Source organism: Triturus cristatus, chromosome 9, assembly GCF_964204655.1.
Source record: "Triturus cristatus chromosome 9, aTriCri1.1, whole genome shotgun sequence".
NCBI lineage: Eukaryota > Metazoa > Chordata > Amphibia > Caudata > Salamandridae > Triturus > Triturus cristatus.
Genome location: NC_140592.1, coordinates 649,695,411 through 649,715,122, shown reverse-complemented (window position 1 = coordinate 649,715,122; position 19,712 = coordinate 649,695,411). Strand labels below are relative to the sequence as shown.

Genomic DNA, 19,712 nt, shown 5'->3' with positions numbered 1-19,712 from the left:
ATCTCCAATAGTGATTTGTTTTCTGATTTTCCATAGGCAAGAGACTAGTTCAGGTGGAAAATGACTTGTTCAAACCAGCCCCCTGACAGTATCTCGCATTACGTTTTTACGCTGGGAATGCCTGCGGCCTGCGCATGAAAACAAAGTCAGCAAGATACCAGCAAACTATATTTTTCATAAAAAGTATCATAAACATGTCACATAAACGCAATTTCTCACACCTCCGGATCATAACATCTGTTAGTGCAGGTGTGTCCAACACAAGCCCTGGAAGGCTGGATCCAGACATATTTTCAGGATATGTGCGTGAGCTAGATATACAAATAATTAATTAATATAGCAAATTGGCAAGGTCCTGGGTCTACTTGGTCGCCAGGGGCTATTAAAACATTAAAAAATATTGAGCAAAGTTTAAGAACTGCCGCGCGGCCTCATGGGAAGACCAAATCTGCAAACAGTTCTTTTAAATGTCAGCACTTCTCTGGGTGAAGTGTTGCAAGAGATACTTTGTGAAAATCCGCACCATGTGCAACGCCCGCTCCATGTTTTGTTTGCTGTCATCTATTTGCTGCGCTGGCAGACCCACTGTCTGTATCAACAAACGAATAAACTGCACAGAGGTATAATGACAAGGATGACGTCACTGAAAAATCCAGGCTGGCCCGTTGCAATGCTTTCACACTGCACGCAGATTTTAGCAGCAGTTGCCTGACCAACACAACGCTCGACCAGTCTGTTACATGCACTTCCCCAGCACTGCGTTTCCATCCCCTATTACACGTACCCACTCACTCCCTGACTATTACTGATGAAGGTGGCATTGCTAACCCCCCGTATGCTGCAGCTGCAATTTCCCACATTGTGCGCGCGGCGCCCCTGGCACCTCATTACGGCGCACCGGGGTGCCGCGGCGCACAGTTTGGGAACCACTGCCTTAGATGATATCTGCAAAGCAGCTACATGGTCTACACTGCACACTTTCACTAAACACTATTGTGTAGATGTGCAAACTAAGCAACAGGCTAGTGTGGGCCAGGCTGTCCTCAAAACACTGTTTCAAACAACTGCAACAGATACTGGTGGTCGCCATTAGGAGGGGGTACTGCTACACAATCTATGCACAGTATATAATCTGCAGCTCATATGCCTCGAACGGAATATGCTACTTACCAGTATGCATCTGTTCTTGGCATGTAGAGCTGCAGATCTACACACGCCCACCCGTCTCCCCGGCTACCTTTATCTGTTCCAGTTTATCTTATTTATAGACAGCACACATGGGCATCTTTCCTGTTTCTTACAAAGCTCCATCATTTCCCCGCTGGCGAAAAACAATCTGAGGATGGAGCCGAAGCCCATGCGCAATATGATCCAAAGGAGGAGTGACATACCTCGTGACTTCCAAAGACTTTCCAAAAGAAAAACAACTGCAACATCCGGGCCCAACACCAGATGGCGATCTATGCACAGTGTGTAGATCTGCAGCTCTACATGTCAAGAACAGATGCATACTGGTAAGTAACATATTCCTTTCCTTTCATAACATCAGCCATTGCTGATAGAATCTTTTAACTCAAAACTAGTATGATATAAGATGTTTATAGCACAAGAATCATGTTGTTGTATCAATATCACATGAGATGCTGCAAAGAGTTCCTATCAGTCTTCAGCAGTGTTAGATTTATCATGTTTTGTCAAATCGGGCATGCCGTGGAGAGTCTATTTATGCAAACAATGCATAATAATAAAAGGCATTTCATGGTTAATATTAATTGTTTTGTCTAGTCTCGACATATATTTCTTCCTGTCGGGCAGAAGTAAAGAGACGGAAACCAAGATTGTGAGCGAGGGAGGCTGAGATATGTAGTGAGAGACAAAGAGCAAACGACAAAGGGGTATTGACAGAGAAGGTTCAAGTGTGTGTGTGTGTGTAATAGTGATTTCTATCTAAAGTAGGAGAGTGTACCCCATGACAAAGTTGACAGCACCCATTAAACAGCTGTAGAAAAAGTGACATTTTAGGTGGCTTGATTTACCATGATGAATGTTGTGCTCATGGGACTTTGAACTTCTAATGATGTTGTTTATTAAGGCAATCCTGTTTTTTGTGGTCCAGTGAACACAGAGCACTCTGGGGCAGTGTATTTCATAGCTACTGATGATTTTGAAGAGCTGAGCTAATAGTATTTCTTTCCTTGTAGAAGCCGTCTGGCCCGGTTACTGCCTCAAACCCTGTGAGTATTTTTTATTTTTCAAATTGTTTTTGTTTTGGAATATACAGCCATCAGCATACATTTAATGCACATATGCGCAAATAATATCAAAAATAGAGTGCACTTCGTACATCCCAATACCCTCCCTGGATCTGCAATGCCCCTGAGAACAATTCTACAGTGCTGTATGTGCTGCACAACCTCAATGAAATAAACAGTTGTAATTAATTATGAAGTGATACACAAAAAGAAGAAACCAAAACAAAACTCTGGCAGCGATTGGTGGAGGTGACATATACATATTCTTAAGTCGTACAAACCGGCTCAAACAGATATCAGAGTTCCTCACTCTCGACCCCCCAGAATGGACCCACAGCTCACCGAATGACGGCCATAAACACGGCGCAACTGGTCAGGTCTGCAACCATCGGGTGATAAAGAAATGGAGGAGTTCTAAACAGTAAAATAATGATTTCACGAAAACTATCACCCCACACCAGAGGGGCGCTCGTGACAAAGCCTGCTCTGTCCCATAATCTACAAGGCACAAGCCGCCACGCTCAACGTACAAATCCAAACCGTTCACCCCAGCCGGCAATAGTAAATCAGTCAACATATCGGACACTTGGGTTCGTGACTGTGTATTGGAGTCAGTCAGTCAGAAAAACTTTATTCGGTTTATGCTTTCAAACCATAAAAGTTGCATTGACATAAAACAGTTTAAAAAAAATACATAAATTAAGATAACAACCAATACAACAATTAAAATTACATGGAATAAATTTTTTAAAAAAGCCTGAGGAAATACTCTTTACACATACATATAACTCCTAGATTTAACAGAGGCTTTTAAAAACCCTACTATAAAAAATATACAGTCTTCTTTCAATAATTGAAGGTATACAAGTGCCGGTCGAGCCTGTCTAAAATTCATTCTTTTTAAAATAGGAACCAGAAAGCGTTTACGAGGAATTTCATATATTTTACATAAAAACAGAAAATGCAACGTATCCTGCGGAGACTGTCCGTCGCAGCCGCAGGGCGCTATATCTTGACCTCTATTAAAACCCTTGGGTCTGGCGAGCAAAAGATAAAAAAGGTTCAACCGCAACCTGGTTAACAAAAATTTCTCGTGTGTGGACAGAGACCCCATGAGGTAGGGTTCCGTCATGGGGGTTGTTTTAAGCATTATATACGTCCGCACACTAGGTTTCAACACCTCCTTAGCTTCCCTTTCCATTTTCCTCAGTGACAAAAAGGCTAATTTGGTTGAATCCACATCTTTCTTTGTAATAACATCAGGGTTGGCAAATATGTCCCCCCGCCCTAACCCATCAAGACTTTTTTTAATATATCTCAGCCACGAAATACGAGCCGAGTTGTCCAGAGTCATGCATTCTCTTAGGATCAGGTGGGTGAGAGGAAGATCTTTATTTAACCAACATTTTAGCCAGAAAATCTGGGGTCGCAAGGCAAGTGTGTCACTTAAATAGGGAACCCCCAGTTCCTCGTGGACCACTAAATTAGATGTGCCACGGGGGACACATAGTAAACGTTTCAAAAAATCATTCTCCGCTATCTGTAAGGTTTCTGCAATAGTGCATCCCCAAATTTCACTGCCATAAGAAACTATGGCCAGGCTTTTGGCCTGATACACTTGCAGCATAGCTCCAGTTGGTTTCTTCCCTATTTTAGATGCAAAATTAAAAATTGCTGAATTAACCCTGGCCATATTCCCTTTTTTTTCTGTAATAGGGTGCCCCATTTGAGCTGGTCATCAAAGAGGACCCCTAAATAGGAAAATACATTTGTGCGGGGGATCTTGGAATCACCTACACTAAACTGGAACTTCTTTTTCCCCAATTGCCCCACTTGCATGACATACGACTTGGAATTGTTAATTGCCAAATCCCGGTCAGTCATGAATCTGGAGAAGACAGTTAAAAGCGATTGCAGACCCAATTCAGTCCTGGATATGAGGACGGCGTCGTCCGCATATAACAGGACTGGAATCCCTCGCCGTCCTACACTTGGGTAATCAACTCCCGTTGCCCTAAGTACACTGTCCAGTTCATTTATATAAAAATTAAATAAAAAAGGGGCCAAAATACAACCCTGCCGGACTCCCCTTTTGAAATTAAAATCCCTCGTGACCTGCAAATCCTGAGAGAACCTGACATTAGCTTTAGTTGAAATGTGCATGTCCTCCAGAAAATTGACAATACTGTTCTCCACTCCCATTGTCCTCATGGACTGCCATAGCTTGTTCCTGTTGACACAGTCAAACGCAGATGACAAGTCCATGAAGACAAGGTGAATTGTCCCAGTACGAGCAACAGTATATTTACTCAGTATCATGAATAAATTAAGACACTGAGCGACGGTGGAACGTCCCGATCGACAACCATACTGGACTTCTGACAAAATCTTATTGTCCTCCGCCCAAGTTGATAATCTCTGTAAGAGGACCCGTCCCACCACTTTAACCACAGAGTCAATGAGCAAAATTGGTCTAAAGCAGTGGGTACTATTTCTATTGCCCTTTTTAAAGACAGGAACTATGGTAGAGGTTGCCCAAGACTGGGGACAACCATTCTTTGCTGCAGCATTAAAAACTGCCACCAGTATCGGCGCCCAAAAGGAGGGATCTGACGTAAATAAGTCTGGGGGGATTCTGTCAGGACCAGGCGCTTTACCAACAGATAATCCTATGATACCTTCCAGGATCTCACCCTTCTCAAATATTAATTCTGGGTCCTTCCTGTCCTGGGAGTTCCTGCAGCTAAGTTCAGACGGGCAATCAAACATAGTTTTAAAATGAAGTACCCACTCCTCCTCAGTAATGTGTGAGCCGAGGCCCCCCCCCCATTCATGGTCAAACAGGGGCCTGTTCACAACACTCCAGAACCTCGAGCTATTTCTGAGAGTGCTGGAATCGATCAATTCCTTCCACGCTTCTTCCTTCAATGCTCCTCTCCTCTTAGCAAGGGCTACCTTGTATTCCATGCGACAGTTGGAGACTTCCGATTGAATTCTAGGTTTTGATGACAGGACTTCCCTCAACCTCTTGGCTGCTTTAGAGCAATGGGAATCAAACCATCTAGGACCAGACAAGGTTTGACCTCTGGCTGGGGCGCATAACAGTTCAGCCACCTTTTGTGAAATAGACTAGAATGCACCAAGGATCACTTTTGGAAGAGACCACTCCCTTGTGCATAAGGACAGTTCATCAGCACATGCTATTTTAACCTTGTTATAAAATAATTCTGGGGATACCTGAGACCATTTTAGTCTGCGCTTCCCATCTGTTGGTCTCAGTACGCCCTTACTTGGAGCATCCCCAAATTTTGCTGAAAGTGGACCTGTCATGTGAAGAGTTAAAGGGTTATGATCACTAAATTCACTTTCTGAAATATTAAAATTATTAATAAAAAATTGTAAGGAGGACGAAATTAAAATAAAATCAATAAAAGATCCCCTCCCGTGTCCTTTGAAGGTGGGCACAGTAAAATTAGTGCGCGGGTCAGTTAAAATCATTGTAGCCACCAAATCTAGTTCATTTAACATAGTATTCAACAACTCTCCTTGGGCGGCTATTCTTAACGTGAAAACCCTTCATACGGGGACAACCCAGCTCAGAAATACGCGATCTTGTTGGCTCACCACAGGGATGTATATTAAAATCGCCAGAGACCAAGAGGTTATGAAGACTTGGGCCCAGGGATTGTTTTATGGTTACTCCCAGGGCAACTATGTTACTAGCCTCTTGCGGGGAAGAAAAAGTTAACAATACCCCAGCTGATGTCCCCCCTTCGGGTCGATAATGCCAATATTCCTGGATGCGTGGTGGACAACACCTGCAGCTTGCAATCAATAGCCACAGAAATGTATGTTACTAGTCCGCCCTTTGGTCTCCCACTCACAGAGTGTCTAGCTGGAACGAAAAAGGCCTTGTAGCCCTCCAGGAACAGGTTGCAATCCACCGACCACGTTTCCTGGAGGCTAATTACCATAATTTTCTTGACGTAAGACACCCACCGTGGATCCTGAAGCTTAGTTGCCAGCCCTGCTATATTCCAGGATAGGAAGTTATTCGAACTCAACACTGGGAGCCCCACAACTACCTCCCCTAGAGCCTGAAGAGGTGCGACCGGCTGAGGCCCAATGAGTACGGGATCCCGCAGTCAATTCCCATTCCTCCATGCCTGTTAAGGCAGCAAATCTATTATTTGATGCCACTATATGGCCAGTACCAAATTGCCTATCTAATTCTAACAGTGGTTGGACCAAAGGAATTGACTGGTGTCTAGGGTGTATTCTTGTTGAACAGCCACCACGATAGGGTACCCCATGGCCATCTACAGTCGTGTCCCCATAGGAAATTGGCCTGTAAAAATAGCCCAAGGGTAAAGCCTTAATGACGGAACCCCCTAAAGGGGTCCCCCATCTGGGTCAAAGCCGTTATGTTCCCACCCACCCGACCGCCCAGCCAACTGTAACCTCTTCAGAGTATTTTTCTTTCTAAAACATGTACTTTGTTACTCTGGCTGCTAATATATCTGCACTTGCAGCTGGCGAGTTGTGACACAAGATTGAAGTCACTTTCCATTACCCTCAAAGAGATATAGTTAGGGGTATTCTCTCTACTTAAAAGAGAGTGTATCCTTTGTTACATTGTTTCGGAAAATAGGGCATTTCGGGCCAGATGTATGAAGATACCATTTTGCGATTTTCTAACGGAAATTGCAAAATGAAATGTATGAAGGTGTGTATAACACATTTTGCGATTCCTAGGGGGTCGCAAATGACCTACCTCATGAATATTAATGAGGAAGGGCGCAATTTGCGACCCCCTAGGAATCGCTAAAATCACAGGGAGGGTGGCCTGCTGAGATAAGCAGACCGCCATGTCTGTGATTGCTTTTAAATAAAGCAATCTTTTTTTTTTTGTAACGCAGCCCATTTTCCTTAAAGAAAAATGAGATGCTTTACAAAAAGAAAAATGAAAAGTTTTCTTTTCATTTTTTAAGAGCAGGCAGTGGTCCGTGAGACCACTGCCTGCTCTTAGAAATGGTTTTACAAACATTCACAAAGGGATAGGGTTCCTTGTGTACCCCTTCCCATTTGCGAATGGGTTACCACCTACTTGAAGTAGGTGGTAAAATGCGAATGCATTGCGACCGCATTTACAGTCACAAAACAGTCATACATACCAATGCGATCCGGTATTAGGAAGGGACGCCCTAAACACGCCCCTTCCTAATACCGAATCGCAAACCCATTTTGCGATTCGGTAACAGGTTACCTAATCGCAAAATTGGGTTTGCTACCTCGGAAAAGCTTTTTTTGCGATTGCAAACTGGCAGATTCTGCGAAAGGCTTGATAGATCTGGCCTTTAAAGTTTTATCTACCCCTCCCTAATATACACTAATATACATAGAAGTGTAGGTCCTGTCTGCGTGTTATATTTTGTTTACCTAGACATCCACTAGGCGCATGTCTAGCTCTGTATACCTCCTCGGCCGGACCTAAGCCAATCGCTCCTAATATTCTCATCCCAACAACATCAGGCTTCTCAACTTTTCAGCTGTGTCTCCACCACTTTCTCTGCTATGCTGTCCTTGCGTCCTATGCAATCTCTTGTCACGTTCTCTAACAAGTCCCCCTCAGCTCCTCAGTACATTTCTTTCCACAGACTATCCAATGTTTGTCACTGATTCCCAGAGGATTCCTCTTCAAATCGTGCTTAACTACCATGCCCTGTCTGAGAGGTATGTCGTTCCTCCATTACAAACACACCTAACTTCCCTTCCCCTTCTGTCTTTGGTCTTCTGAAGACAATACAAAAAGCTTTAAATCCATTACACATCATTCCAATCCCAGACCCCCAAAGCAGAGGTGTAATACTTAGGACCTCAGGGCCAGGAAGAGTGAAATGTACAGAGACAAACAACAGGAGTTATACAAAAATGTATATATATTCTATCCTTGCTACTGTATAGACAGTTAGTGATTACAAATGCAGAACATCTGTAGCATGAAGGCATCATGTACTGAAAGGATAACTTACATAAGACAATAAGGCCCTCAAAAACACATGGAATCTTGTGAGGCCTTCTCATTTCTCAAATTCATTCTTCCTGCTCCATGTTCAAAAGGAAACCATTTGACACAGAAAATCATTACGATTGCTCAGCTGGCCAATACAAATGACTGCTACTAAAGAGGAAGCTTGTACCTGCTTTGAACTGCCTATTGCCTCTCCGAAGGTGAACTATGCAGGGTTCCTGAAGACATCAAGGGCCACTACTGATAGAATCATAACTTACCCAGACAAGAAAAGGGTGAATGCTCTTAAACCAGGGAATCAGACTTCACATGGGACTTTAAATACTACTAAATTTCTGTATTTGCCTCTTATGTTCCTAGCTCTACTAGTCACTCCTCCATTTTTGTGTAGCAGGAATTAGAAGTGCTTTGGTGATCCGAATCAGTGTGCCATGCTTGGACCATCAGGATGGTGCTCTTGTGTGAGTGTCACTAGAGGTATCAGTGGTACCCTGTGTGCATATTCTTCCGAGGGTCTAGGAGGGACTCAGGATAGAAGATTGAACGCCATTACCCTTCCTTGCTAGGATTCTACTGCAGGACATTTCCAAACACAAGAACAGGCCTCCGACACAAGGACAGTGAAAGGTATGTTGTATTGCTTTAGTGAGCTTCAACCCATAGCAGAATCTAATTGTTACTTTTTGTCTGGGTGGTCGGTCCTCTGCTTATTTGGGTCCTCTTCTTTGGAATTCCCTTCCTTTATTTCTTAGGAAGGAAACTGTTTTTAGCAACTTTCGTAGACACTTAAAGGCATGGTTATTCAATCAATAGATTGTGGATAGCTTGGCTACTTGTACTTTTCTCCTGCACAGTGGCGCTTGGAAACCTTTTTGGTAGCTATGCGCCTTATAAGATTAATAATAATACTATTAATGCCCAATGGTGCTGTACTGTAGGCATTTTGTTTGACAGCTCGCATATGCATGCAATCAATTCAATATCATGATTAAGTACTGGATTTCTTCCGTCATTAGTAAGAATTGTTTTATTTGAGATGTCCTTGGATCTGGCTTGTGGCATAGAACACTTCTGAATACAGTTATAATAATCAGACACACCGGCATTTGTTATTGTTTAAATAATTTGATGAAGGTTTAAATAATGTGTATAAAGTAATTAAATACTCAGCACCTAACTTTAAAGATCATCACTTGTAAAGGAACATTTTTACTGTAGGAGGATAAAGAGAGTTAGGGTTCTGGTACACCATGAAAGAAGATTTTTGAAAGATGGCTAGCATAGTAAACGATACGATAGTTAGTGGAGGGAGACCAACTAAAAGCTAAACTTACACTGGATGATGAAAAAAAATTATCCTCACTAAGAGGGGGGAAGCAATGGTTAACTCGCCGTATTATTGGTTGAGGAAGCAATGGGAAGAAAGGGTTGTACTCAGACAGCAAGTTCCTTCTCAGGGCCTGAATCAGGTTTGGCAGTGTGGCAGCGGTCTGCCACACCATTGCCACACCTCCAAAATCATCAGCTCACCACCTGCCAGATTAGGAGTTGCCTCCTGGTCTGGCAGGTGGTGCTTTCGCGGTCCCACGGCGATGCCATGCTAAGGCTCATATGTGAGCCTTAGCAAGGCATTGCTGTGGAAATGCCTGAGCATGTTCCTGCACAACATGGACTGTACCGTGTCATGCAGTCCATGCTGTGCAGAAACAGGGGGTGGATACTGACAGGAGGCACAACATGTGCCCCCTTGTGTGCACCCTTGGGCCCTAAGGCAACTGGGGGTCCTGCAGGGCCCCCTTAGGTTCCCCACCGCCACACTAAACGGGTTCACCACCATGAAAACTGTGGTGATGAGGAAATTTGTAAAATGCTCGGCGGTGCTGCAGCGGCATCGCCAGCGTATTGCGGCGTCAAACTGCCAAACTTGTAATACGGCTTTCGGACCGCCGGTGCGGGTTTGGCGATCCATGATTACCACTCTTAACTTCCACAGTGAACACTGACATTTAAGAGGTATCAGCATAATTGGATGAAGTAAGACACCTGCATATCATTGGTGATAACCAAATGGTAATTAATGCACCGATTACAGCACATCAGTTGGTGCAGATGTTTCTTGTGATGATATATTTGCTATAAATTAATATTCAGAATCCAGGGGATACTTCCACACACTACTGGCATGTATAATGACGTTTCATAGTGTAAGTTGCATGGCCTTGGATTTTTGCTTTAACTAAAATCAATTTTAATCGTCAGTGTTGATACCAAGGTTAAAACATGAATTTGAGAAACTAAACAGGCCAAAATAGTTACATCTGAGCCACAGATATCAGATGGATGTGTTCTTGGCTAAAAATTAGCAAGCCAGGACCGGATATAAAAATGTCATTTGACAGTCAAATGGACACTTGTTGCATAAGGTGGCATTGAATTCTGGGCTAAGGACCAATCTTGTAACTCCTCCAAGCTTCAGATCCTGTGTTGAGGCATTGTAGGATGTGATTAGTGCAAGTAAGAGCATTGTCTTGCTTACTCTGCACCCCTTCATATTATCATGGTGAATATGGCAGGGGTAGCTACTCTCTCCTTATCAGTTTGCTTTGGTCACAGAGCTGTTTTCTGCATCTGGTAGAGCCTGAGTAAAAAGACTATATAGGAGATATGTTATGAGTTTTGTCAATATAAGTGGTTTGCCTTTTTCGATGATGTCTTGGGCTGTTTGGGAGATGTCCATGAGTAATGTACGTTCTTATGACGCATTCTTTTCCCCCTCAGGGAATCACAACGCGGTCGTTACAACAACCACATTGTGATTCCGCATACCATCACTCCGCAAGTCGGAACAACAACTTGCGGAGGTGGGGCACTGGATGTTGGAATAGTATAATTTGCTATTCCAACTCCAGTCTGTGCTGACAATAGGGAAGGTGTTGGATTTTAAATCCAACACCTGTTATTATTTGCCTACCTAGGTAGAAGGGATTCCTAACATTCTCCAATGGAAGGACAGCTTGGAATGGGAATAGGCTCTGTTTAAGAAGGTGGTTCTGGCTGCCCAATAAGTGTGAAAGTGCCTTATTTTGCTGCTATATCACACTCTATTAGACGTTTCCCAGGCAGGGGGCTCTATGCAAACAGAGACGAATGGGAGAAAGACTTTGCCCCTGACTTAAAGTATGGCGGTTGAGTTACACCTTTACAATCGCTATTCATATCTGCCTTATTACAAGTGCATTGTATGCAGTGGGACTTGCAATGTCACACATGGGATATCTGTCTTGCTTTTGAAAGAATAGCCGTCCACCGAACTCTAAATCAAGCCCTTGGCAGGCAATCCGCAGATATCATGTCGAACCTGTAACAGCAAGAAGATCTGTATCATCCCTGCTGGCAGGAATATGTGTGGGCTCCTTCGCTGGTGGCACAGCATCTCAATTTTGAAAGTATTCAACACAGCCCTGGGGCGGTGCTGGAAGGGATATGGTCTGAATGGCAGGTACAGGAACACATGGTGGGCGTGCCCCTAAGTTTGTCACCTTTGGACCAATGTCATTGAGCTGATTAAGGATATTGTAGATATTATCATACCTAAAGATTGTGTTATTCTGGTGTTTAGGTTCCCAACAACATTGATGGAAAGTATCAAAATTTCAGTTATGCCCCATACTATACTGGTTGGTGCTACGTGCACTTTGAAATCTAAGATTATATCAAGAAAGAGGTAGTGACCACATAAGGTTTTGAATAGATTTGTCCTTAAAAAGTGAACAGTGGCAGTGAAAAAAGTATTTAGATTAGATATTGACATCGTCTTCTGAGCAAACATTCTAACAATCCTGAGAGTCTCTTTAAGATGGTAAATGTTGCATCTGATATATATGGTAAACTGTTTGGGTCAATGATGCAAAATAGAACAATTATGAGAAAAGTGGCTGAAAATTCACAATACCATCACACACAAAAACCAGAGAGCTTTTTCTGGGCATTTATTATTAACCTAGATAAGGTCCCAGGAATTTCCGCAGCAAATTTTTGTAGACTTCTATAGGTGGCTTTCTCATATTAAAGGAGACATTGAGAATGTTAATTAGATATGTCAAATATCAGACACTGTAGTCTGCACTTTGCTCTTAGGCACTTTAAGCACTTTATTCTGCCGACATCCTGTTCTTTGTGGCCAGATAGACCGCAACTCTGCTCACTGTAGAAAACTAACCAGACCTCAGCCTGTTGAATTTGTCTTGGGTTTTTCTTCCGACATATCACTAACTACTCGGATGTCGAAACGCAAATTGCAAAAACCCACCCACACTGTTGTTGACCCACTCTTTTTCTACTATTGATTCCTACCTAGTAAGGGCAGTTAGCGCCATTAACGTTGAAATAGATAGGGCAGAACGCCGCCTTTCATTAGGTGTAGGCACAGTGATGGAAGAATTAGCTGGGCTGGAAGTAGAGCCTACCCCAAGTAATGAACAATAAATTACCCCCCCTGTTAATATTGGGACCCTTGATCTCGACCCAGATCAAACTCTACTATCCGAGGCACGAGTACAATCAGCTAGTGGCTCTCCTACACCGAAAAAGAAAAGGAATTGTAGGAAAAGCCAACTGATAACAGGGATCACTAGTAAAAATAAAAAAGACCCACCATCGAATATTCTTGTTAAACCATTGGAGAAACCCCCTGACCCAGGGCATTTGTCTGATGAGCAAATTAATCATATTGTAGCTCTTTTAACACAAAAACTAGAAGTATCCATCAAACCATTACACAATAAACTAGACAAACTTAATGAAGAAGTCATCAAACTTAGTAACTTATTTAGACATTCTAGCAAACACCCTCAGGAGATTGCGAATGGGTTACAGGCGGGACCGTATGAGCACTCTAAACAAGGTATAACTACTGCTACTGTTAACACTTTAATTAGTACCTTAAGCACCACCTATATGAATAATAAGGCTTGTGAGGGTCAAGGCCCTAACCCTCAAGCACCCACAACCGGTGCTAACATGATCCCAATAGGCCCCAGACAGACCGTGACAAATACTAATCATTGCGGGCAAAATAGAAGGGACAGCATTGCATGCGCAGAGTCAATTAAAACCCCCAACATGCCAAAGGAGAGGGAGGAATTAGAGGGAAGAACAGGTCTGCTGATTAATCTACCCCCCCAAATGCTGTCCTTATGTGGCAGTTCTGGCAAACGTGCCCCAATTAGAGCCTGGCCAAAAGGAAACGCATGACACCTTAAAAAATAAAGTGGTGCACTGGCTAAAGCAAAACTGTGGTTTCCCTGCGGACCATGCCGACCAGATTCTCTTGACCAGAAGAGTAAACTGGATCGGGCCCTTAAGAAAATCATTGCATGGTGACTGTGTAATCATTAATTTTAGGAACCCCAATTGGGCCAGGACCTCTCTGGAAAGAGCAGCTATACCTTCACATAGTGACTCCAATGTATCACTTCTGCCTTTAGGCTTCTTTTATAGACATCTAAAGCCCTTACCTAATAAGGAAGGGGACTGGGAGCTGCGTAGTATTAACCCAGTAGTGTTACCTCAGCCGTATTATGGATTACCCACATTTAATAGATGTTTACCACTTAGCACACTTGATGTTAATGATTGACAGAGTATCGTCCGTCTACCCGTTGGAGGATTTGAAGGAAATGGGTTGACGGTCGTAGGTATGTCTGTAGACAGTGCACCTAATATGAATATGTCTGTGCCTAATTTAATTATTCCCAAGAATCCATTCAAGGATACGAATCTGTCTGTGTTAAATATATTAAATAAGGAGCTAGATGTTGGTATAGGGGTCCACAAAGTCGAAAATAAAGGGCAAGCAACAGAAGAGGCTATAAACGCACCAGTATTGCTCCGCCTTACTAATATGGGAGAGGACAGTAGTATAATAAATTACCAATCCATTGAAAGTACAGGAAACCCCACACCCAGTGGCTATACCATTGTCACCTGGAATATAGCGGGATTGACTAATAAAAAGGAAATGTTGGGCTGGATGCATTATATTAATAAACACAACATATTTTGTCTACAGGAAACGTGGAGCACTGATCATATATACTTTGAAGGGTTCACCTCCTATGATGTACCAGCAACTCCCTCTATGTCTGGTAGAGCAAAGGGTGGGCTGTTAATCCTTTTGAAAAATAATTTGCCCCTAAAAATTAAAAGGGTTATCAATGTAGGGCACCATTCGCAGATACTGTGTTTATACCATAAAGACGGTCGGGATGTTTTATTGATTCATTTTTATAATAATATATTTGATTTTACCCATCATAAAATAGTCACTGAACTAGAGACAGAAGTAGATAGATTGATCATAGCAAAAAATTCTAATTTTGCAATTGTATGGGTCGGAGATTTCAACATCCCAACTTGTACTTTGTCTATGACCAAAGTCTGCGGGTTTCGTAGCGACGAAGGGGAAGACTGAATCCACTTCCCACATAACAGCTATGGAGATACCCTAAACACCGTCTTGGCAAAATATGACCTTGATGTTATGCAATGTGCACAGGATGGGTATGGGAAGGAGATACCAACCTTTACTGGAAGAAATGCAACTAGCATTATTGATCATGTAATAGTATCTTCTAATATTGTAAACTTATGCTCTACCCCATGGGTTGATGAATTGCTCTTGAGCGACCACAATTTTATTACCATGCCAATATTTGTGTGGGGCCTGTAGCACAACAAACTGTTACCAGTAACATTGTCCCGTGTAGACCAAATGGCACTAGAATCAGGTGGAAAGGTACTAACTCAGCTAAGATACTAAAACATAGTGTTCTAGAATGTGGCAACAAGATTTATGAGAGTTTAGAAATTGAGGTTGAACCAGCCATGATACTAATTAATTTCTGTAAAATTAACGATACCATTAATAAAATATTCACCGCACCCCCAAGCAGGAAACTTATTTAGAATAGGGGCTATTTCAACCACTCTTGTACCGATTCACTGAACCAGTTGAAACTAGCACCGTCCAGTAGACCTAAGGATAAGGCGCGGGTCCAAAAATTAAGACTAGAATAAAATTTAAACCTAAAAGGTAGGAAGAGGGAACTCCAAGAGGAGGCATGGGATATCCTCGCGTTGGCCGCAGATTCATCTAACAATAAATTGTTCTGGGAAACTGTCAACTCGACATTTCTTAAAAATGAATCCTACCCAGATCTTCTATACCACGTTAGCTGTGAGGAATGGGTGGCACATTTCTCTAGCATATTTAACCCATGTGATTACAATTTTGAGGGTCCTACTAACCCAAGTAAATGGCCAACTATCCCCCTAAAAATCACCCTTGATGAGGTGGAGTTAGGCATTAAAAGAAGATCTATATAAAACTGTGTCGAATCTGTGGAGCCCGATTCCCACCAGGGTTTTTAATGCTGCAGTAACAGAGGGAGCTCCTACTACCTGGGGTGAATCCATTATTATCCCCATTTTTAAAATGGGGAATAAATTGGAAGCCAAGAATTACCGGCCGATCTCCCTATTAGACTCGTCAGTTAAGGTCATGAGCAGGCTTTTATTAGTAAGACTGGAAGAGTGGGTTGCAAATAATGGGATACTGTCACAGGCACAATATGGTTTTAGAAAGGGGCTGGGCACGATCAAACAGTGTACTAACTTAGAGCTTTTAATTGGAAAATACACATGTGCTAAACAAGGACAGCTGTATTCATGTTTTGCCGATCTTAGCAGTGCCTTTGATCTAGTGGATCACGCTACACTTTGGCCAGTTCTACTCAATCCTGGGGCCCCGGAGCCCATTATTTATTTTTTAGCTGGGCTATATGAGAAACTATCGACCAGAGTAGGTATGGCCAAAGGGGCGAAAGTACCCCTAATTTTAATGTAAAACGTGGTATTCGCCAAGGCTGCATCTTAGCAAAGTTGCTTTTTACTGTATTTATTAATGAAGTTGACGCAGTTCTTAAAATGATCCAGGCGGACGCCCCCCAAGCTGAGGGCCAGGATGTACCAGTTCTGCTTTACGCAGATGACGCTGTGCTTTTATCGAGAACACCGGTCGGCCTTCAGCGGTTAATTGATGGGTTTGCAAATTTTATTAATGAGAGGAAGTTGTTGATTAACAAGGCTAAAACATACATAATGGTCTGTGGCTCGAAACCCTGGAATATGAAATCCTTTTTAGGTCTCGCCTGACCCAGCGCATGCGCTGGTCTGGCGAGACATTTTGTGAGGGCTCCAAAAAGTGCTACCAAGCCAGCCTAGAGCTACAGTGCATGTGCGCGGGCACGCGTGCCGCGCTTGACCGAGCTTACCTTCACTTTCTCTGCCGCACGGGATCGACTCCTGAATTGGTTGCCATGGTAAAGACAGACCAGTACCTCGGTTCAGGCTCGGCTCTTGTGGCTTGTAAACCTCTACTTTAAATGTACTTGTGTTTGCATATTTGTTTTCACTTTTTTACGGTATTTTCATGCGTCGTCTTTCTTCTTAGGCTGGGGATGTGAAATTGGGAACTTAAAATCTGAATTTATATTTGCACTAGACAGTACGATCAATTGCAACAGTTCGGGAAAAATGAACTTTTTTATGTAAAACAAAAGATATTGCGCCACCTACTGGTTTTAAGGGTTTCTTTTATTGATCCTTCCAAAAGGAGAAATTCACAGGCTGCAACTCGTGCAAAATGCTTTTACTTCACCCCCCACATACAGAACCTATCTCACCAGCTCACCTGATCACCGGTGAACATTCAAGTCTCTATTTCTTGCAGAATAACTCATCATTTAAGTGGTAGCATACAGGCTGCTGGTGGTTGAATTGCGGTACCAATATAAGCTGCAAGTTCACTCCTTCAAACGGGATTGGATGGAAGACGGAGTCTTTTCTGCAAGTGTAACACGGCTATGAAACCAGCTCCCTTTTGAGTTACCCAGAGAAGCCGGTTTATAGCAATACAGGGAAAGTCTAGAAAATGGGTATTTCCTGCAGCATCAGCATGATGTGTTGTCACCCGTCGGAAGTTCTATGACAAGTGTGTAGAGTGCTTTGTAGCCTATGGGCGAAAGCAGCGCTCTATAAAACCCAATACTTCTAGATTTGGAACGACCCTTTAATCTCCCAATATCTCAGCAAGGTTTATTAGGGTTAAAGCAACAGACGGGCACAGGACTAACCCCTGGACCGGTGCAAATTACTATACACACACAAGGCACCCCGGCTCTAAAACCAACGATCCTTCAAAAACTGGAAACAATATCTATCTAATCTGCAAAAAAATAAAAACAAGCATTTGCAATTCAATAGGTCTTGCATTTGAGAGAGTTTGAGCTATTGACATTGCAAATAACAATGCCTTTTATTTTTGTTTTCGTTTTAAAAACATAAATAAAAGGCATACTCATTTACAATGCCAATAGCTTAAATTTGCGTAACTGCGAGACCTATTGCAGTGCAAATGCTTGTTTATAGATGGGAAGAAAATGCAGAATATTGGTAACTTCTGTTACCTGGGGCAATCCTTTGCTGGCGATGGCAAATGGATGCGCGAAATGACCAATGTCCAGGCTAAAATGACAAAAAGTGTGTATGGGGTCTTCAGGTTCGCATCTCAACTGGGGGATCGTCGCATCAAAGACATGACTGATATTTATAAAGCTAGATGCGCCTCTATTGCACTATATGGCGCAGGGGTTTGGAGTCACCATTCCAGCCAAGAATTGCAAAAAGAGGAAAATTCCTTCTTAAAAAAGCTTTTTATGTCTGCTCGCCTCAGCATCCTCTGAACTGATTCATTGCGAAGTGGGGCTCAATTATTTATCAGACTTGATTGCACTTAGACCCCTACTACTCTGGAGATCAATTTGGACAAAGGAGGAGACTATATTTACTAAAACAATTATTAAAGACTGTCTGCGACTTGACAATTGTTTTAAGATCCCCTGGCTCAAATATATAGCTAAGGTATACAGTGATTTGTTCAATATGTTGATCCTGGAAAACCCAAATGATGTAAAGGGACTGACTAAACAGGAGATAAAGAATACTTTCTTGTACCATAAGAAGGAGTGCAGGCTGAGAACCCTAGAGAAGCAATCTACATATCGGTTCTACCACATGCATCTAGATATTGATGGCTTTCAAGGCTATCTAACATTAGTCACGAGACCATCACACCGCATTGTTTTAACAAGATTGAGACTTAGCCTTGTCCACCATTTAGTAGCATTCCCCATAATGAAACAGCGATCAGCCTCCCCATGCCCATGTGACGGGCACACTAAACAGAGCACCCTGCACTTTTTACTTTTATGTGACTTGTATTTGAATTTTAGAATTGCCTACTTAAAACCACTGTTTAAGAAATATAATGTCAAAACCACCAATGCTGCTATGAGTTTACTGTTTACATTAAAAGAGCCGGAGATTTGTTTCTATGCTGCAACATACATTTTAAGATCAATTTGTGCCAGAAAAAGTATGATGTTTTAATGTTTTTATGAACTGTGACTGAACTTTAGCTGTTTTTAAAGTAATTAGATTTTAGTATCTGTGTATGTACATTTGCTTTTATGGTTGATACTTTTTAACCGAATAAAGCTTATTGACTTGACTTGATCAGACACTGCAAGAGACCGAAACGGTTTATTGACAAATAGAATAATCTGTGAATCACAAAGTAAACTAGGAAAGTAGTCCCCCTGAAATGACAATTGGATACCAGCTTGACAAGTATTAGCAAAACCGAAATATATGTTCTACTAGGCACAATTTTATAGCATTAGCTCACATGGTAAGATTTCATGCAAGAGTACAAGCACATGCCTAGCGGAGCGAATGAGAATGGGAAAACGACCTTCACCTAGTAACAAAAATATACAGTGATCACCTGAGCAAAATTTTGAGTTATTTCCCTCCTCAGGAGTCAAAATGGAAACTGCTTCCACTTCAGAAATGGGCACTTCCGGTGGGAAATATTGAGCAAGTAAACATGGCTGAAGCAGGTTACAGATACACTAATAATGGGTAAATGCATTAAAGTTTTTCACATGTGCCAGCAATTGCATCAACTTTTGATGGATTGTATTGCTGATGCAGCAACAGACTGTATTATAGAGGTAAGTCTTTTAATTGTAACAAATGTACTTAGCTGCATTAGAGCCAATGGGGTGGTTGGACGCAACAGCCTGCCCCAGCCAAGTTCAAATCTGGCTTGACATATTCAGGGCCAGCTTTAGCGCTGGTGGCGCCCTGTGCGACAATGTTTGTTGGCGCCCCCCCCCCCCCAATATCCACCTCCAGCACTGATTCTCTCTCTAGCACCCTTTAACAGTCTCCATAACCACACTCTCTCAGATACATTGAATTAGTTATATAGTGCCACTCATACCAGTGTAGGTTGTCAGAGCACT

General features: G+C 42.4%; 1 protein-coding gene across 1 annotated transcript in view; it reads left to right on the top strand.

Annotated features, from left to right (window-relative positions):
- LOC146798440 (galectin-6-like) overlaps positions 1 to 19,712 on the top strand; it is a 309,853-nt gene that overhangs the window by 256,190 nt on the left and 33,951 nt on the right. The window contains exon 8 of the mRNA XM_085625709.1: positions 2,202 to 2,234. Coding sequence (XP_085481835.1) covers positions 2,202 to 2,234 — 33 coding nt within the window. The remainder of the gene's footprint in view (positions 1 to 2,201; positions 2,235 to 19,712) is intronic.